At 41.3% G+C, this 21,295-nt stretch overlaps 1 protein-coding gene across 7 annotated transcripts in view; it reads left to right on the top strand.

Annotated features, from left to right (window-relative positions):
• Positions 1-21,295, top strand: part of TSPAN5 (tetraspanin 5) — a 137,636-nt gene that overhangs the window by 98,698 nt on the left and 17,643 nt on the right. For 6 of the 7 annotated variants that reach the window (XM_038400669.2, XM_038400670.1, XM_043513665.1 and 3 more), the window contains 5 exons: positions 11,156-11,302; positions 13,235-13,405; positions 15,570-15,695; positions 20,547-20,594; positions 20,746-20,862. In XM_038400669.2, the coding sequence (XP_038256597.1) occupies positions 11,156-11,302; positions 13,235-13,405; positions 15,570-15,695; positions 20,547-20,594; positions 20,746-20,862 (609 nt within the window). Of the gene's footprint in view, positions 1-6,936; positions 7,011-11,155; positions 11,303-13,234; positions 13,406-15,569; positions 15,696-20,546; positions 20,595-20,745; positions 20,863-21,295 lie in introns of all 7 variants that reach the window. The other variant, XM_038400672.2, reaches the window with a different exon arrangement.

Below are 21,295 nucleotides of genomic sequence, written 5' to 3'. Positions count from 1 at the left end.
ATAAATTAAATTAGAATGTGCAATAGAATTGTGCAACTGATGCTGTAACTCTTATCCTCTCAGAGATAGGTCTATTAACTCGTGATTAAAGGTTTGCAGGACTGGGCCCAAATTTGGGAGACTGCTTGGGGATGGAAAGTGAGAAGGAAAGGCAATGCCAGACTAGAAGGTACAGAACAAATCAATGTGTGTCAGAATCTTGGGTAAAGAGGTCAGTTCCGCAACAAGGTAAAAGACCAAAAAAATTAAAACTGTTTTCTTCCCCTTTTTTCTTATTAATAATAAATATCTATGACAACAAGAATATTGTGAGAATTAATTAGATAATGTTTGTAAAGTGCATTGAGGAGGAAAAGCACCATGTTAGTGTTAAGTATTGATATTATGTTCACTACTAAGCTCATAGGTGTGGCTGAACAAACACAGAAATAATACATTGGAAATCCAGTCTCTGGCTCAGCTTTTGCACTAAAAATTCAGAATGAATTTGCCTGTCTTGGAAGCAAGTCAGTCAGTTGGAGCCTTCTAATCATTCCGTGTGTTTTCCTGCTGAATACAGGCAATTTAAAACAGGATCTCATTTTAGATAGCTTTGAACAGGCATTGAAGTACATTATGAAAGTCTGTATTGTGCTAGGGCCCCGAGCCTGCAAAGATGTAATCACATGCTTAGCTTTACCTACTACTAGTATTCTAATTGAATTAAATTGAGCTACTCTGTGTGTTAAGAAAAGTATATCCTTTTGTCTTTGTGGGTTTGAGGCATAAATTAGTTGTATTTGCTTAATTTTGAAACGGCTTCCCAGTTAAGCTTTTTTTTTATAAAGTTCTTTTAGCATTTCCTGAAGCAGCAAAAATGATTTTTCCATTATTATAATTGTGTTCTTACCCTAGAGTCCTAACGTAAAAGGGTTGTTCTGTCAGAATAAGAATTCATTAGGTCTTCAATATAGATCATTAGTGTGAGACTGGATTAGTCTCTTCATGGAGAAATGTATCCAGTTAAAAATTATGAATAGCCAGAAACTGCAGCAAACATTTTACTTGAGATTCAGAAACTTAATATCATGAATTCATTTTAAAACAACTAATAGATTTGAAGAACTGAGTTTAAAAAAAACAAAAATAAAAGCAAAGCAAGAGAAGGTACGTGCCAGTTTGGACAGTCTTGGCTGTATGACTTGTTTACATAAATGAATAAATAAAAATTTTGCTGTCATAGGACCAGATTCTTTTCTCAGACACATGCACTGGAAACCACTGACTTCAGCAGGCATTATGAGTGCATTCATGGGAAAACGTGGTGCTTCAGAAATTGTTTGCTGTGTGTTGTAGCCATGTTGGTCCCAGGATATTAGAAAGAGACGAGGCAATATCTTTTATACAGAAGTTGATCCAATAAAAGATATTGCCTCACCCACCTTGTGCATTAGAAAGACTGTTTATTATGTTTACTGTGGTACCATGCAAAGGCCCCAGCTAGGGCTGAGGCCCTGTTGTTCTAGGAGCAGTAGAGGCACCTAGTGCGAGAGTATCTTTCCCACAGAGTTCACAGGCTGCGCTGATACTGAGTTCCGTGGCACTGCTCTTGTGTACCGTTATGTACGGACTTAAGTTTTTGCACAGGTGGAGCTTTAGAAATCATTGTGCTGCTAAGTTGTGATTTTGGGGATGCAAATCCAACCCTTCCTTCTGTGGTCATTTGAATTTCTTCCCAGTTAAATTTTATCTTTACACACACTCTGATCATTTCTCTAGTCAAACTTGCCACATCTCAAAGCCTTTTCAGAATGACGGGAAGTAGAGTACCAGATAGTGTACCAAAAGTTGGGTGATATCACTAGCCAAGGTTGGCTGTAATAAAGTAATGCACATTTAACTGCAGCCTTATTTGCTGCCAGGTGTGAGGAATGCACTGTAGTTCTTCTAGTGGTGGTCCCTATGTGGATTCCAAATGCGGTGTGGGTGTGAGGAGCGCATTGTGGTTTCACATCCCTTCCTAAGCCCCCAGTTGTTTCTAAAGGAGACTTGAAGACAAACAACATTTTAAAGAAAATAATTCCCTACATAATCTCAATACCTTCCTTGCAGCCTTTAGGGGACTAATAGAACTCACTTGTCAGACAGTGAATGTAACTGGCTTGACAGCCAGTCGGCGAGGCCTAAACAAAAAGTGGAAAAATTAGCATCCTAAATCATGAACCTGAAAGAGAGCTGTGAGAAATAAGGAGGCAATGAACCCGAAAGAGAGAGAGAATCCGTAAAGACTAAGTTCACCTCTCTTCACCCGGTCACCCCGGTTTTATTGCTGAATTTTTTTCTCGGAGATTTTTGAGGAAAGATCTTTCCTTCCTTTGCTTTATCCCAGTGAAGATAAAAGATGAGGAAGGAGAGATGCGTTAATTGTGCCATGAGTTTGTAGATACCCACTTCCAGCAAGTGCTTGTTTGAATCCTTGTTTGGAAATCTGAATCTTGTGCATACCCCTGGGGCTGCATGCAAATTGGGCAAAACACAAAGCGCACTCTCTTCTCTTGCACATTTCTGGATTTTATATCGGAGTGGTGGTGTTCATAATTTCAATTATGTGACTCATATTGTAGAGTTTCGTGTCTAAAGGGGCACTGTCAAAAAATTTTTTAATGTCCAACCTCGTGTTAGAACACCTGAACCGTTTCAATCTGAATAGATTTTAAAAATCTCATTGTACTTTTCTCTGTTTGTGCTGTTAGTTTACTTTGTGAACTCCACTCCTTTATGACAAGGAAACTAGACTAAACTCCCGTTTGTTTCCCTCCTGTTCCAAGTAACTAGTGAAATGCTGTTGCTGTTGTTTTTGTGTTTCCAACATGAATGTAACAAAAATTATAGAAACTTAAATTGTGCAAACACCCCCCACGTGTGCTTCGGTTTTCAGAGCCTAAATTTTGGAATGAAACAGATTTGGCATATTTAAATTACTGTTGTTCTCTCCCCTACACTTACTTAAATGCACAATAATGTGAAATTTTTAATGATTTATGTGCATCAAAATAGACACATTTTCCCCATTATAAAGCAATAATGTGATTGAAAATACTTTCATTTCTCATCACCCTCCAAATATATGTGTTAGTCAGAGATTCCAACTCATTTGCATGAGCAGGGTGTGAGAGATCAGCCCACAGTTTGCAAAAGAGAATATGCTCCAGATGATTCTGTATTTTAATCTTTTTCTTTTCCTCTGACCACCTCCACTATCACTTCCCCTGGTTCAGTGATACTCAGACTTCAGTGGTACAGTGAAGTACCAAATTAGTGATCAACATTACCCAAAAGAGCCAAAGTAAAGTGAATTCATTTTCATTTACTATTTGTTTAATATATATTATTCTCACTGCAAGATGACTGACGAAGTATTATTGTTTTATCAACTACATACAATAGGTTAATAACGTAGTAAAGGCATCCTGACTGGTTAATAACTTAGATTGGTTAATAATTAAATCACACAGTGTTTTAATTATCATGTGCTGCAAAGGGCCACAGGAGACGCATTAAAGAACCACTTACGGCTCCTGAGTCTCAGTCTGAGCATCACTGCTCTAGTTCTTCTCTTTTCCCAGAGAGGGGATCTGTCAGACCACCCCTAAAATTTTCCTTCTGATGCTGTGCGAGAGGGTTGTTCCTCCTCCAAATCTTTTCCTGTGAAGCCCGCAAGGCATGGGATGTAGTTTTAGTTCCCCGTGTCTTCCCCTTGGTGCTGTCCCTTCTCACTGGTCTCTGCATTCTTCTCTGTAGTAATGACAGGTTTCAGAGTAGCAGCCGTGTTAGTCTGTATTCACAAAAAGAAAAGGAGGACTTGTGGCACCTTAGAGACTAACAAATTTATTTGAGCATAAGCTTTCATGAGCTACAGCTCACTTCATCGGATGCTTATGCTCAAATAAATTTGTTAGTCTTTAAGGTGCCACAAGTCCTCCTTTTCTTCTCTGTAGTGTGTCACAGGGACAGTTGAATTAGTGGGGGTTGGAGGCCTGGGGTTGGGAGGAGTGATGGGTGGGGATGGGCCCTCCCTAGGCTCCTGAGCATCTATTTCCTCCTTGCTCCCTCCTGGCTGGGAAAGGAGCAGGCAAACAGTGCATGTGCAGTGTGGTGAGGAGCCCTTTCAACTCCGGCTTAAAAGGCCAGATTTCCTCTCCCCTGAGCTGTGTTTAAGATTACAGTGGTGGGCTGGGGAGAGAGACATTAAAAGGAGCTGCAAGACAACTGGCAGGTCTGGGACAGATCCTAAGCCTCCCTTCCCAAATTGACTCACCATCTATGAGTCCTCTGCTCTAGTACCGTAGGGGTAAAAGTGGCCCTGTAAGGACACTCCAGTGCTGCAGAAGAGCTTGGGCATCCTTGGAAACCTGATACTTATCAGCCTTGAAGGATACACCAGCAAAACCTTTTCTGCATGAATTGCTGCTCCCCCATGTTTGTGGAAGGGGATGGCTCTTTCTGTTTCTTTCTGCTGCCTCTCCATGGAATTAGTGCTTAGTTTTTCCATTTGGAGTGGGGTAGGGATGAGATCAATCTTTCCCCTTGCATGCGCACATCCGCTGTACCCTTGTGCTCTGAAATTGAATGCATAGCTAGAAATAAAGGACTTTTCATAACTTCATTATGTTGATTTCACTCCAGTTTCTTATTTTCTCTTCTCTTCCCCCATCTCCACCTCACCTCAGCAGCAGAAGCAAATTCTGACCGGAATTGGCTCAGGGGCACATGTAGATGTTAAATAGTTAATCAGGAACTCTAACCTACTGCAGACCATTAAGAGGGTGGATGAATATTGCAAACAGCTGAGTTGAAGATCAGCCAGGGAACATATCCTATTCAATCTCCTTTGGGACTACAACATATCCCTGGACCAAAGCCATTGTGAGAGGGGGAAAATATTAAAATACGTGATTTTGCAGAAATGAACTGGTTCCTGGCAAATATTATGCAAATATCTGAACAGTGCACGTGCGGGATAGAAATACAATAGCATTGTCGGGGAAAAACTGCATCCCCTTCTTTTCACATCTAAGATATCAATAGTACTGACTTGACCAGCCAGAAATAAAAAGAACAGAGTAGATTATTGTTACTCATGCTGCTGGAAAGGATACTTTATATTTACATAATACAAGGATTTTAAAGCTATTTACAAATGTTTGTCTCCCCTGTGAGGTAGATTTATTGCATAAATAGAGAATATGAACTGACTTGTTCAAGGTCGCACAGCAAATCAGTAAAGAGCCAGGATTAGAACACAGTACACATTGATTCTCTGTCCTCTGCTCTACCCTCTTAAAAAAACACCACCACTCCTCCTCCAACATTCAGCTAAAGATATGATGAAGACAGTGCTGGTCAGTGCTAGGCTCTTCACAGCTCTTCCCAATTTCTCTCATAAATAACTCATTAAATCCACAGAAGTGCTTGAATATTATGGTGACAGGCACTGTTGAAAACCCTAAAACAGACAGGCAGACATGTGGATAGAAAAGATATATTGACATTCCTATGAGATGGTTCTTCCAATCCTTTTCAGCCATTTGAAATGGAATAATATGCTTCAGTCATTGCCCCACTGTTTCAAACAAAATATACTTGTAAATACTGCACCACTAAGGATCTTAAGAGCTTATTTCAAACTCTCCAGGAAAGGACAGGGCTGTAAGATAGCGTACACCATATTTCATCATTAAGGAGTCTGCTATCAAAGTACCTGAGAATATCTTTAGGTTTAACAACAAACCTCTTGTTTATCATTTATAAACCATGTTTATCATTCAGACTAAAAGCTGTTGTTTTATTGCCAAAACCTCTTTCTGTGTTGTATATCCTGAGTTGTGTATCTCCAGGATGTTGGTAACTGGAGCTTCTGTGTACAGTGAGAGAGAAAATGATCCAACCGTACAGAAGAACATGAGAGCAAATTGTATAACATGTGTTCCACAGAGCTCCTCTGTCCTGAGGCATAGCTCAATGTTATGCATTCAAGGCTGGTGATGACCAAAAGTGGGCAGGCAAAACTGGTGTGTAAAGGGACAATATACGTTAATAGGTAATGCTCCTTCTGTCTCTGCCTCAATACAGGTTAGAAATTGGTTACTCTGAGGAGTCTCCCCTTGTATATAACAAGCGAGGAAAAGAACAGAGACTAGGGCAAATTAGAGCTACAGTATTATAGATCTTGGGTGACCAGCATTTTGAGCTCTGGCCTCTTATGAATCCTGCTAAACCAGAAGATCCAGAAAGGCATCTAGCTTTGTGTCTTTAGGGATCAGTACTGATTATGAAAAGAATGCAAATATGTAGTAGCTTTATTTAGCTAGGTTCTGTTTCTGCTGCCTTTAATGGGGGCATGACTGAGCCTTGTATACTATAAAATGATCACAGAGGGGTATATCTTGTTCTCACTTCTGTGAGTGTAAATCCAGAGTAACTCCACTGAAGTCACTAGAAATACTCCTGATTTACATATTGTAAGTCAGAGTAGAATTTGGCTGAGACCATCTCCATAGGATTTGAATGTTGTGGTGGTTTGATTTTAAATAAGCCCAAAGTCTCTTACGACATCAGATTAAAAAAAGTATGTGCCATTAAATAACAATGTTCACCTTTTCGATGGTAGTTTTTATTTAAAAAAAGAAAATGTTGAGAACACCCCTGCTCCATCTCCTGTGTTAGCCCTCCCCAGAACTAGTGTGTGTTACGATGTCATCTGGGATCTGTGTGTGTATAGATATATATATAAAGAGATATTTTAACACAAGACTATATGTAGTTTTTCTTTTTAAGGCAGAGTTTCCTTTAACACTGTAGTTACTATAGGTCCTTAAGGAAACTGTGGAAACTATGTATGTGCAGAACATGGGTAGGTCATTGTTTTATCATGCAGAACTTTCCTTTTATTCCTAGAGCAAAGGGTCTGTTTCCTGACCTGTGGCTGGTTGGGTCACAAGAGACCCCCTTGGAACTGCCACCTGATGTTGGTGAGACTACCTCTGAGCCTGTTTTCCTTGGCATCTTGGGACTTCTGTACCCTGCCTTGTTGAGCCAGACACGCTAGCCTGCTTCAAACACAGACCCAGGTCTGAACCATGTTCCCCAAAAGCTGCAGGCTTCACTGAAAATAGCTTAAGAAGTGCTCCTGTCTCTAGCACCCAGATATTCAAACCCCAATTAAATTTGTTTTACTCTGTATAAAGCTTATACCGGATAAATTCATAAATTATCCGCCCTCTATAACACTGATAGAGAGAGATGCACAGCTGTTTGCTCCCACAGGTATTAATACTTACTCTGGGTTAATTAATAAGCAAAAAGTGATTTTATTAAATAAAAAAAGTAGGATTTAGTAATAAGTAATAACAGAAGGAACAAAGTAAATTACCAAGCAAAATAAAACAAAAACAAGCAAGTCTAAGCCTAATACAGTAAGAAACTGATTACAGATGAAACCTCATCCTCAGAGATGTTCCCATAAGCTTCTTTCACAGACTAGACTCCTTTCTAGTCTGGGCCCAGACCTTTCCCCTGGTACAGCCCTTGTTCCAGCTCAAGTGGTAGCTAGGGGATTTCTCATGACTGCCATCCCCTTTGTTCTGTTCCATCCCCTTATATCTTTTGCACAAGGCGGGAATCCTTGATCCCTCTCTGGGTTCCCACCCTCCTTCTAAATGGAAAAGCACCAGGTTAAAAATGGATTCCAGTTCAGGTGACATGATCATATGTCACTGTAAGACTTCGTTACCCACTTGCCAGCACACAGGTATACAGGAAGACTTACAAGTAACCAGAGCCATTTACAGCCAATTGCCCTGGTTAATAGGAGCCATCAAGGTTCCAAGCCATAATTAATGGCCCACACTTTGCATAATTACAATAGGACCTCCGCGTTATATTTCATATTTCTAGTTTTAGATACAAGAGTGATACATTTATACAAATTGGATGACCATACTGGGTAGATTATAAGCTTTGTAATGATACCTTACCAGAGACCTTTTGCATGAAGCATATTCCAGTTACATTAGAGTCACACTCATCGGCATATTTTCATAAAATCATATAGAGTGCAACGTCACATGTACCTCCAAGGCCAGACTTTTTCATGGATCTGTCTGTTTTCTTGTTACGTTTCAGGCATATCCATAGAGCTGTTGCAGTGCCTCCTTTGTAGGATGTACATAATGAGAGTTAGAAGCAAGCCTAGTGATATGCTTTCTATAACTTGCTGGAAATGCCAAGGACTGATGATGATTGTTTCAGCTTGCAGACCAGCCAGCCTGTTTCAGACCAGGACGACTGTCAGCATTATTCTGTAATATTACGTCATTAAGTCTATTTTGGTCTTCCTAGTGACTGACAAAAAGACTATCACTATGGCTACAACTTCACTTGGAGCTGGGGGTGTGATTCCCAGCTTGAGTAGACATTCTCATGCTAGTTTAGCTAAAAATACTAGTGTAGCTGTGGTAGCATGGGGAGTAGTGAGTGGTGGCATGGGCTACCTGCCCCATGTATCTACCCATAGGGTTCCGGTGGGTTTGTGCTCAGGGCAGTCAGACCATGCTGCCGCTCGCTGCTGCCCATACTACCATAGCTATGCTAGTACTTTTAGTACGCTTGCTTGATGAGAGCTAGTGCAAGTATAACATTCTGCTGGGTGGTACCCAGTGCTGTGAGCCACTGTTGCCTTCTGCCTTGGCAAGAGTGAGCTAGGCTGGAGATTAGATTCTGTGTCAGCTCCCTGCCACACCAGTCTGTCTTCCTCACCAGTAAACAGCCCAAGGCTCTCCCACCCCAAACCTTGCTTAGCAGGCAGTGATCATCAAACTCTAGCCCCCATGCTCCACAGAGATGTTTCTTGGCAAGGCACAGCCCTACCACAGGACACTCACAGAAGATATTAAGTTTGCTGCTCTTTTTAAAAGAATCAGTGGATTACAGCTTATTATTAACATAAGTGGTAAACACACCCTTCCCTTCATACGCAGGACTGAGTTGGTTTATAATAAAAATAAACTTGTTTTATTAATACAATGACTTGGGTTAAATGACACCAAGTAGTAGGAATAAAGATAGAAATGGTTACAAACAAATACAAGTAAAAATACACTTTCTGATGGCTATGACGTAACTTAACAAGCTACAGTCTTTATTCAAGATAGTTTCATCACTAATCTTCCTTTTCCAGCAATAGCCGACTGATTCTTAGCCAGGATCACCACAGAGGCCTTGTCTCCTCAGCTGAAGGATGATCTGGAGTGTTTCTGTGTGTCCTTACATATCAAAGTTTGCATTTCATTTCAAGGGTCAAATTGATCCCCTGGGGGGGGTCAGTCTCCTGTCTCTTCCAGGGGACCGACTCCATCCTGATTAAGGCGTCTGTTGGTGTATTCCAGTGTGATGCATCCTGCTGCAATTTTACAATGTAAATGTTCTCTTCCTGCAACCTCCACTATGAATGAACAGCCCATTGAATTTGGCCACACCTGGTTTGAGGTGTTGGCCTCTTCCCTCTGTCTTGAGAAGACCTGTTTATCAACACCCCCTGACATACTTGGTTTACACCTTTTAGTCACAGACTTTAAAGCCCTTTAAAGCGAGTGTCCATAATTCCACACGCAGCATTGTCACATACATTTCACAATGATATTACTAACCAGTGTGTCATTTGTTTTCAAATGATATTTCAAAAAACACATTGTGTACAAATACCATTGCAGTAGGGGGTATGGTGTGAACATGGGTGTCTAGGTGATAGTGAGTATGCGTACTTGACCTGAGCATCATTCCTCCAGCTCCAAATGTAGCCCTACCCTATGTCTGTTTAAATATATATATAATGGGACAGGGGATGTCGTCTGTGTACAGGCAGGAGGATGGTAGGAAGGAGAGAGATCTGTCACAGGAGGATGACATCCATGCTCTTGGGTTCTAGCATGTACTCCAGCCCTGGGTTGCATCATGTCTTTGTTGTAGTTCCTGTCCTCTAATATGCAGTCTTTTTCCAGGTGGTGTGAAAGGAGGAATGGTACAAGACCATAGCACTTTTCCGGCCATCTTATGGTCTCTAACTCGGCACCAGAATCCTGATAGTCTTAGTGCAGGCTTGCAAGAATAGGGAAAGGGCTCCCTGCATTCTCTCCTCATCCTTGCACATCTCAAGATCAGCCAGAATCTGTCCCAGAGGATTTAAGAAAAAACAAAATAATACCTTCTCAGGAATGCTGCTATCATCACAATCCACCTGAGTTCTGCTCTATAGCTGGAGATGGCATGCAGGCTGGTTATTACTGGTTGTTCTGTCAGGAATGCTGCATACCCTGTTTCCAGCAAGCCATATCACAGCTCTTATGTTTGAATAGCGTGACACATCACCCCTGATTTAAAATCCCTAAGAGATTCTAAATTAATTGCCAAGTTTTATTGCTAACTATTGAGTCACCAGCTGCTCTCTGCTTACTCAACAGAGGTTTTGTCACTACTACTAACTGAGGTCTGAACTGGCCGGCTATCTAGTCTGCCCAAGATATAACCTAAAATCTTTAGGAGGAAGGGCCCATAATAACTACTGCCCACAACTGAGGAACTTGCTTCCTATGTCTGAGTAGTATCCACTTTTCTGCATTTAAAACCAAATTAAAGAAATGTCAGCTGTTGCTTTTGATGGCTTTTTAGACCATAACATTTGTAATTGTGTTGTTTATGTAAGAACTTAACTTGCTACCCCAAAATATAAAGCGCATAAATGTTGTTCACAATAGCTAACAAAAATAGACTAATCTTCCTCCCACCCCATTAGCTACTTTGACCTCCTGGCAAATTAATCCCGCATAGCTGTATGCGGCATGATATACTCTGTGACTTCCTTGCAAAGGACGTTCTGAGGCGCATTTTGTTGTTCACACTGTATCTTATTGTTTCAGTACACACAGTGCATTGAAAGGAAATGTCCATCTTTTCATCTGCTGTGCATCCAAGAGCTTATTAATTTTGCTCTTTGGTACATGCCGAAGAACATTCATTTGATGATGTTCTCTGTATTTTAAAGAAAAAGCAAAAGCAGACTCATTGCACAATAGAAGGCCAGACACATCTGTTATTCCTTGGCATTGTTTTTTTTTCCCAGGGAGTGCTGTCCAATATCTCCTCCATTACTGACCTGGGAGGCTTTGATCCGGTTTGGCTCTTCCTTGTGGTAGGAGGAGTCATGTTCATTTTGGGATTTGCAGGATGCATTGGAGCTTTGCGAGAAAATACCTTCCTTCTCAAGTTCGTAAGTAACCTTGGCAATTTCTGGATCATCAATTACATAAGTTAAACCATGTCCTATGTTATTGCTTAACTGTGGCGGTCTCGTAAAATGCCTTTGGGGATATTTGACACAAGTGTGTTGTATTTCTATGCTAAGTCAGTTTTTCCCTATTTTTAAACAATGAAGCTATTAAAGAGCTGTAATTCAAATTGCTTATGTTTTTGGGCTTTAACTTGCGTGCTGCAATCCTGTTAAGAGCCATAATGCAAAGCATATGCCTTTTATAAGGATCCAATCTAATGCTTGGCCTTTCTCTCACTAAAGGAGAGAACCTACTTTAATAGTGTACGTGTTGAGCTTTGAAAGCCCATAATGAGATGCCTGTGTAACATGTGAGGGGCTGTGAATACTCTAGCAAATGTGGCCCACGTGATTGTTGGTGTGGGAGTGCAGGCCCCATGGTGTCGCTCATGGTACAGAAGAGACAATATTGAGTTACAGAGGGGATTATTTATTGAGGCCCTGGGACCCTGTAGATATCCCTGGCTCTGTACAACCCAGATTAATTCAACACAGCCCTGTATTGCTTAATGATGGCACGGCTCAGAGTCTCCCTTGGCCTGGACTGTTAGTCATGAAAGGGACTGCAGGCAGGTCCCCGCAGCCAATGCGCCATCTTGAGCTGAGCAGCCTGGTTTGTCTGTCTTTTGGAAACCATGCTCCCTGTGGGGCGTATCTTCAAGTTAAAGATGCGTGACTGCAGGCTAGTCTGTTTTACACAAGTTTAGTGTGATCCCCATTCACCCTTTTGGCTCCTGGCAAGCTGTCATCTAATCTTTGCCATCATCACCATAAACTGTTAAATGTACATGAAAAAGCTTCCTGCTAAACAACTACTTCCCAGTGTCATGTTTGGCTCCTGGGGGGGGGGGGGGAAGTGCTGTATAAAGGGAGGAGGTGGTTCTTAATTACTGTTCTCAAGGCCTTTCTATAAAGTAGCCTGAGCTAGTACCAATTTACTTGTGTGTTGCTAGAAAATTAAAGTAACTTTCTTGTTTCTTCCTTTCTTTGCTTCTCTGAACTCCTCTAAAATGAACACATCTGCCAATAGCTTCCTAGTCAGTAGCTGCAGGAAAAATTAAAAATGCATCTGAATGAACAAAAAAAAAAATACTAAAATGAGAATCACAGGCACAGTTGCAAAATGGAGAGAGTTGTAATATATCCAGATCATGTGGAATTTTTTAAACTCCATCTAGACTCACTGGAGATGTTTAGAGAAAGTGGCATGTCATTAGTAATGCCTTTGGCATTCACTGCATTTGCATTAATCGTAATGAACTTACTTGGTTTTAATGTGATTATAATGAGTAATTCCACAGACATTCCTTTGTAACTTAGTCATTAATTAATTTCTGCTGTTACCAGTGTTTGCTTTAAATGCTTCCTTAGGCCAAACTATACAGACCTAGGTGCCAGTAGATTGATTTCTGCACCTAATTTTTGGCACCCAAAGAAGTGAACTGATTTTCAGTGGTACCATTGGCTGCTCAACACCTTTGAAAATGTAGTGACCTAAATATGGATTTATTATCATATTATCAGAGGGGAGGACCTAGGGGAGTCCCATTTACATTCACACCTAATTGCCTTGGGTCCTTTTGAAAATCCCGGCTGAGGTGTCCAGCTTTAGGCACGCAACTTTGAAAATATTGGTCTTTAAGTGCCAGACAGAACTGTACTATCAGCTGGTTATGAATAACATTTTTAAAATAGTTTCCGGTGGATAGGAGTACATTGAGCATGTGTTAATAAGCCTGCTGAAACTGACAAAACATCCAGTTTCAGGTCATTTAAATTCCGATTATTTGTAAGCCTTGGAAAATAAGCCTTTAGCCACAGAGGCAAAATAATCCTTTTCTTGTAACCTTTTTTTTCTCTTCTTCCTCATAGTTTTCTGTATTCCTGGGAATTATTTTCTTCCTGGAACTCACTGCTGGTGTTCTGGCATTTGTTTTCAAAGACTGGATCAAAGACCAGCTGTATTTCTTTATAAACAATAACATCAGAGCATACAGAGATGACATTGATTTGCAAAACCTTATAGACTTCACACAGGAATATGTAAGTTGTACTCCTTTACTTTAAAACAAAGTTCACACTTTAAAGGAAGACTTTTTCTACTTTTACTTCTCGTCTGTTGGCTTTTGCAAGTAGCCACAAAAATGCTCTAGAATAGAATACTTAGCACATATATGTAGCAATTACTTAATGGCACTTCTATAGACATATCTGAATTCTCACAACAGACACATTTGAGGTCAGGCTAGTTACTAACCCCATTTTATAGATGGGAGAAGTGAAGCAAAAGGCTAGGTGAATTGTCTAAGTCACTGAGGGAGTCTGTGATAGATCCAGAATTAGAAATTGCAAGTTCCTGACGTCCATTCTTGTGCTCTAGGCCACTAGACCACATAACTTTCCTAACAAGAAGTTTCTGAAGACTTCTCCATTGTTCATGGAGATTTAAACTATTTCATTACTGTAAGAGTTGCAACTAGAGCTAAGTGATTTTTCAGTTCAGTGGCCAAAATGAAAAACCCAAAAGAAAATTCAGTTAGTTTTGATTGGAAACTGTATTTTTTTTCCTGTTTTTTTTGTTTTGTTTTGTTTTTGTTTTTGACAAAACGAAAAGCCAAAAAAATTGAGTTCAAATTGAAACAAAACATTTCAAAACAAAATCTCAATTCAAAATGGCATTTTTGGAATTATTGTTTTTTGGGGCTGGGAACGAAACTATTAACTGAATTGTATCCAAATTTGCAAATAATTTTGGTGCCCCCAAAATGCATTTTTTGGGCAAACTTACTTTATTTGCTGAAAAGATATTTTTACCCATCTCTAGTTGTAGCACCCGTGCAGTGTTTTTTATGTTATTGAGACTGATTGAAAATACAGTCGGTTCTGTGATGGGACTTGACATCCAGTTAGCAGCGCTAGAATTCTATGCCACACTTCAGGGTAGGAGGAGGAGAATTACTTATCCAAGTGAAACTGCTGGGGAAATTCTAAAGTCTATTGAATGTAATTAGCCTAGTTGGAATTGGGCTACTATTGAAGTTCTCCTCATGAGAAATCTGCAAATGGCTCCTATCTCTCTGCCTTAGAGAGAGTTGGTAAAATTTAGAGTGTGGTGTGTGAGGCGATACAAGTTAAGTTAAAGCTACATGTATCCACTTACCGACATACAAGGGAATAAAAGTGGGTGTAAGTTACACACCAAGGAGCTGTCTGAAGAAGTAAATGAAGCAGGGAATGGCCTATGCTGAGCACCCCATTTTACGCTCTTTAGCTCTTTCTTGCTACACTCCTTTCTCCTGGCATTTCAGCTTATGAGCCTGCATCCTTACAGATCACCTTTGAATTTCGCCCTGTGTGTCTAAGGGCCTGAGTGCTAGCTGACTGCCATTCAAGGGATATCCACCCACCAAAATGAATTAATTTATGTTCATGTTTGAATAGATCATAATTTTGTTTTTTCCCCTCGAGAGAGTGAATAAGTGAAGGGATGTGCAGAGCCTTACACATTGTGTTGGATCTGACCTAGCTTTGTGGTGGCCACAAATCTTTGTCTGGTGCGAAATGAAAGGGTCTCAGTGCAATTTCTAGTGAATGGGTGTCCACGTAATAAAAACTGCCATTATAACTGGATTCCTTGTTAGCAAGCAATCTCCGCAGAGATATCGAAGGTGAACTGAGCATGGAAACCAAACTGCCTTCTCAGTCCTAGAGGAGGTAACAGCTGAAGGCCCTGTGGAGGAAGCTCGCTCTGCTGCTGTACGTGCTGTGCCATATATATGAAAAAGGGACGTTGACTGGCACTGTCAATCAAACGCTTTTTATACATGCTCAGTTCAATTTAAAATTAATATAGATTAACACTGGACTAGATCCTCAACCGGTGTAAATCAAAGCCACTCTGTTGGCTTCCAATGGAGATGTCCACATACAGCAGCTGATTGTCTGGCTCATTGGTGTATCGTACTGAAGATTCAGTTACTTGAGACATTTGGCCCTTAGTGGGTAGGTTCTGTCCGCATACAATACATCCTTAACAGGGAGTTACTGGTACAGTAATTTAAGAACCACTTTCCAGGATGGGACTGGGAGTGAATTTTGATTTTTCTTCGTTGCCAGATTCCCTCTAATCTCCCAGTGTGTGGTGTTGGTGCTGATGTTCATTCACGTGCAGAGTCAGAGTGTTCTCATTCTTGTGTGTTTGCTCTAGTGGCAGTGCTGTGGGGCCTTCGGAGCTGATGACTGGAACCTCAATATTTACTTCAATTGCACGGATTCCAACGCGAGTCGAGAGCGCTGTGGCGTGCCGTTTTCATGCTGTACTAAAGATCCTGCCGTAAGTGCATTACCAAGAGGGTGGGGTGGTTCTGCTGCTCCTGACTTAAATCATTGCCACACAATATGGTGTCCTCTGTTGGGGGGGGGTGTATGTGTGAGAGAGAGAGAGATGTCTGTTTATTTTAGCCCTTGCTTTTCCTATCCACTTCAAGGTTTAACTAGCAGCTCAACCTTGCGCAGTCAACATCAGTTTGATCTCCAGTCATGAGAGATGACTTCTTTAAGTCTCCATCTTAGGCTTTGTACTTGCTGTTTTTCATTTGAATGAGGAAATCACTGCCTTGGCTGGATGCATGTGTTGTTTTTAGCACAGCTAAGGGCCATAGCCTGGCCTTGGTTAGATGATGGTTGCTTTCAGTTTTTAGTACCAGGCTGTTTCACCCCCACCTCTATTCCCAAAGGCTCTAAGGCTGAACACTTAGAAAAAGAAATAATATTTTTTAACAGACATGTCTATTGGTTATTATTTGCTTTACTTACCTTTTATATTGTGGTAGGCCACCACGAGGTTGGGTCCCAGTGTGCTAGGCAAATCTAGAATACATTACAGTCAAAGCCTCAAAGAACTTAGATGTGTTTTACTTTTGAATTTGAGATTGGAAATCCTTCTTCTCTCTCTTCCATCACAGATTTGTTGTGTGACTGACTTTGCTTTAATGATAACTAGTTCTGTGTGCTGGGTGGTGGGCACCTTTATCATGCAGTCAGCTGAAGTGAAGATGCTCTGTTTGAGGGAGACACTTGTTTAATGAAGTTTCGTAGCATTTTATGATGGATACAATTCCATGTTGTCTCTTCACTTATAATGTGCAAACAAGCTCAGGGTGCATTTTTACCTGTGAGATATGATCGATAATATGGGAGACAGGTTACTGAGTGTGCAGGATTTGGTATAGGGATACATTAGTGCACCTATAGATTATTTTGTGCCTAATGTTACACATTATGTAGTCTTTCTGTTGAATAAAAACCAACCTACCAGTTCTAGTATCATCTAGTTTGTCAGTAATGGCTTTCTTTCCATGTTTAAGTGAATTTTACTTCCTCACTTTGAGTACTGTAGCATTGCCTGAAGCTAGGCAGGGGCCCAGAGGTCCCACAGAAGCTTCCCGCTCCTGCTAATCGATCTCAGACTTCACTTTGCAACATCATTTGCTATTCTTGTCCTCCTCCTCCTCCTCCTCTCCTTAGAGGTGACTGCCATTTGCACAACACTGTCCTAGTTGCTCTGTGATGTGAACAAGCATTCACAATAATCTGAAGCCACCATCCAACCAGTCACCTTATTTTTTGAACATATTCAAGGAAACTGGAAAATAGATTATGCAAATGTGTTACATTTCTGTACCACTTGAACACTACTCCCTACATACACACAAACTGCTTGTCATAACCCAGTTTTTAAAATGTACTTGTTAGAAAACAAAACCAACAATATCCATATAAATACCTAATCCACGCAAAAATTTTCCCAACATATTTGTGTGGAGGGGGGAGGAGAGGGCGCATCTGGGGAAGATGTACAGTAACTGTAGAATTAAAAAAATAAATATCAGCCCTGTTCACTGTAAAGAAGCAGCATGACTGATCAGTGAAATAACTGATCTCTCCATTCCGTAGATTGTGTCCACAAGTGTTCAGAGTCATCTTGTAACAAAGCTAGAAGTCCTGCAGTTGTAGCAGGATGCCCATATTTAACAACTCCAATATCCCTCCTTTCCAGACACAAGCCACTGTGAGCTCTGTGAGCTCTGTTTTTTGGATATCTTGCCAGCTTCCCATAACTTCAGGAAGCAATCTGTATATCCAGTGTCTCAAAATATGATCAGATCCTAAGGGAAATGCACAGTCAAAGAAATCTTACAATTTTAGAATGAAAGGTCTACAAATAAAGTCTGTATGATGGGTTTCTCCTGCACCTCCACTCCTGGATGTGAAACTGGAGCTCCCACATATCAGGGATTACCATCCTATGCCATTGTGTTGGATAGGTCTTCTGAACAACCCTAGAAAGTAATAGGAGGTGAATTTATTTCCATATTGTACTTAATTCTTATAAACTCTAATGCTTAATTCCTGCATCAATCATTCAAGAAGCCCTAGTAAAATGGTGTAATCAACATATACTGAAAAGAATAGGGCAATGGTTCTCTCTGCTTGCAAATAGGAGTGAAGTGCCATCTCCTGAGGAGGATCAGTTCCCCAAGTTTTACCTTCCATTGTTCTGCTTGACAATTGCCTTGTGCCTCCAGACTCTTTAAGAAACTTCATGGAGGTCAAGGGAAGCACTGGGGCTGTTAGACTTGTGGAGTTGCAAGTAATCTGCAAGACTGAATGAATCCCAAGTTTAGGTGGCGAAGATCCCACTTAAGCAGGGCAGAAAGAATTCAGACCTGGAAGGAGCTTACAATCCACCTGTGTCAAATTCTCTTGATGCTTTCTCCTCTGTTGAAAATACACTGCGATGCATTGTTCTCTCATACAACAATTAGCGGGGTAGGGAGAGCAATTCCCCACCCCCTGCAGGATGAGAGTCACTTGCAACTTGGGTGGGGAAAGCTCAGCCCCAGGGATCTCACTGCATCTGAGGAAACTGGTGACTGTATTGAATGGTGCCTTTAACAAACTGGAAAATACCAAGAGGCATAATTTACTGGTTGGGGGCCAGGGTGAGATTTTTTTTTTTTTTTAAATGTGCTGGATGCCTCCCGTACTGGGACCTATAACTGACCTAAGCTGAGTTTCCAGGTTAGCTTAGCAGATCACCTTTCTGCACATCATTGTTGTAGGGACGGGGAGTGTTTCACTAGCTCTGTCTCTGTGTGCTGTTTTGGCTGACTCGGAGCACTGAACTGGAGGTTTCAGAGTCAAAAGTATGAATCTGTACAGCTGGAGCTGCAGAGCCAGGCTGTGTACCTGGGAGCTGTAACAGACCCGTATCCTCTGTGGATTGGGCACAGAGTGGGAAATGTAATGTGTGCTGAGTGGGTTACACCTACAGCAATCTGGGGAAGCTGCCACTGGGCGAGGGTCTCACTACTAAATGTTCCTTCTCATTCCCAGTAGTGGCAGTCATGATTGGGTTTTGTATTGAGAAACCTGTGGCTGCATTCCAGAGGTGACACTGGCAGTAGAAAAGGAGTACTTGTGGCACGGATGCCGATGAAGTGAGCTGTAGCTCACAAAAGCTTATGCTCTAATAAATTTGTTAGTCTCTAAGGTGCCACAAGTACTCCTTTTCTTTTTGCGAATACAGACTAACACGGCTGCTTTCATCTGAAGAAAAACATCACCCTAATAAGAAAGCTTACAATGCAGCAGCCATTCTGGGACTCTCTGCTGCCAGTTTCAGAGTAGCAGCCGTGTTAGTCTGTATTCGCAAAAAGAAAAGGAGGACTTGTGGCACCTTAGAAACTAACAAATTTATTAGAGCATAAGCTTTCGTGAGCTACAGCTCACTTCATCGGATGCCGATGAAGTGAGCTGTAGCTCACGAAAGCTTATGCTCTAATAAATTTGTTAGTCTCTAAGGTGCCACAAGTACTCCTTTTCTACTGCCAGTGTCACCTCTGGAATGCAGCCACAGGTTTCTCAATACAAAACCCAATCATGACTGCCACTACTGGGAATGAGAAGGAACATTTAGTAGTGAGACCCTCGCCCAGTGGCAGCTTCCCCAGATTGCTGTAGGTGTAACCCACTCAGCACACATTACATTTCCCACTCTGTGCCCAATCCACAGAGGATACGGGTCTGTTACAGCTCCCAGGTACACAGCCTGGCTCTGCAGCTCCAGCTGTACAGATTCATACTTTTGACTCTGAAACCTCCAGTTCAGTGCTCCGAGTCAGCCAAAACAGCACACAGAGACAGAGCTAGTGAAACACTCTCCGTCCCTACAACAATGATGTGTGGAAAGGTGATCTGCTAAGCTAACCTGGAAACTCAGCTTAGGTCAGTTATAGGTCCCAGTAGGGGAGGCATCCAGCACATTTAAAAAAACAAACAAACTCTACTCTGAAACTGGCAGTAGAGAGTCCCAGAATGGCTGCTGCATTGTAAGCTTTCTTATTAGGGTGATGTTTTTCTTCAGATGAATTTACTAAAGGGCTAGAGTGTGTGCAGCGATTGGGTTGCATGGGATGGGGCAGGCTTTGCTCTGTGGGTGGTCTTCTCCTCATTGCGCAAGAAGATCTGTGTACGTGGGGTAAAGACAGACTCAGAAAAATAGGCTAGACGTGGTGCCCTGGGATACTACTCACTGAGAAATGCCCTTTGGAATAGTTTGTACTCCCTTCTGTGCATTCCAGAGCTCTAAAGTGGAGGGACAGTACAGTAGGAGAATAGCAAGTGACTCGTTTTCATGGGTATCATAACCTCCTGTGAAAGGGGTAGGTGACAGAAAAACACAGCTTCTCTCTCTCCTTTTCCCCTAGCCTTTGAGGGAGAAGCACAACTTGTCTCCTGGGCTTATAAAATAGTTTTGTAGAGCAAACATGTTTCCTTTGGAATGGACCAGATTGTGCCAAGTGACAGGTATTTTCACACACAGTTATCCCTCCTCCCGAAGTGACTTCACTTCATCCCCTCTTCACATGGTCCACAATGAATTCTGAACTAAACTTGCCCTATCCTTGGTGTATTTTTCAGGGACAAAGCATGAACATTTCTTGCAGAAAGTTATTTTATTTAAATAGAAGGCTCGTTCCCCAGTTCCTCCTTTCCTCTCCATAAAATGTCTGTGTCCAGGATGTGGGGTTTATCACAGACTGAGGGGAGAAAATGTTGTGGGAGTCCATTATTACTGGAAGCACTTCTCCTCACTGTCTCTTTTTTTTTTCTCCCTTAGGAGGATGTCATTAACACTCAGTGTGGCTACGATGCCAGGCAAAAACCTGTAAGTGGGGTTTTTTTAGTGGGTTGTTTTTTGTTTTTTAAATCGTACCTGATTTTGTAAGGATCTGAGTAACTTTGGGGAAGCAGGTTATAGAATTGGAGGTGAAGGTTGAGCTAATTATGTGTGTTTTCATCCCTCTTCTCCTTTGCAGGAGGTTGACCAGCAGATTGTTATCTACACTAAAGGATGCGTCCCCCAGTTTGAGAAATGGCTGCAGGACAATCTTACTATAGTTGCTGGCATCTTCATTGGGATTGCGTTGTTGCAGGTAAAGCACACATTCCTCATAAGGAAGTTACAGAGGGAAAAAGCAGAACAGGGAAACACTCAACAAGAGAACTGTAAATGAGGCTGTTTCATTGTTTAATAACCTTGAATTAGTGGTTTTCAGTAAGAACTAACTGGTGAGTTAATAGCTGAGGCTTCATTGTGTTAAAGGATATTTTATGTTTATCCATAGAGAGATGTTTGTCCGGCTGCCCTCAACCCAACTCTGCACTTTGTCAGATTGGGGGTGGGCATAGGGTTGCCAACCCTCCAGGAATCTCCAGGAATTAAAGATTAATCTTTAATTAAATATTGTCATGTGATGAAACCTCTAGGAGCATGTCCAATGAAAATTGGCAAATTTAGGTGACGGCGGAGGGAGTGGGTTTGGTTTGGATTTCAAAGATTGTAGGGTGGTCTTATTTCTGACCTTA

This window comes from Dermochelys coriacea, chromosome 4 (assembly GCF_009764565.3).
Source record: "Dermochelys coriacea isolate rDerCor1 chromosome 4, rDerCor1.pri.v4, whole genome shotgun sequence".
Classification (NCBI taxonomy): Eukaryota; Metazoa; Chordata; order Testudines; family Dermochelyidae; genus Dermochelys; species Dermochelys coriacea.
Note: the sequence above shows the minus strand (reverse complement) of the source record. Positions and strands in the feature narration are given on the sequence as shown.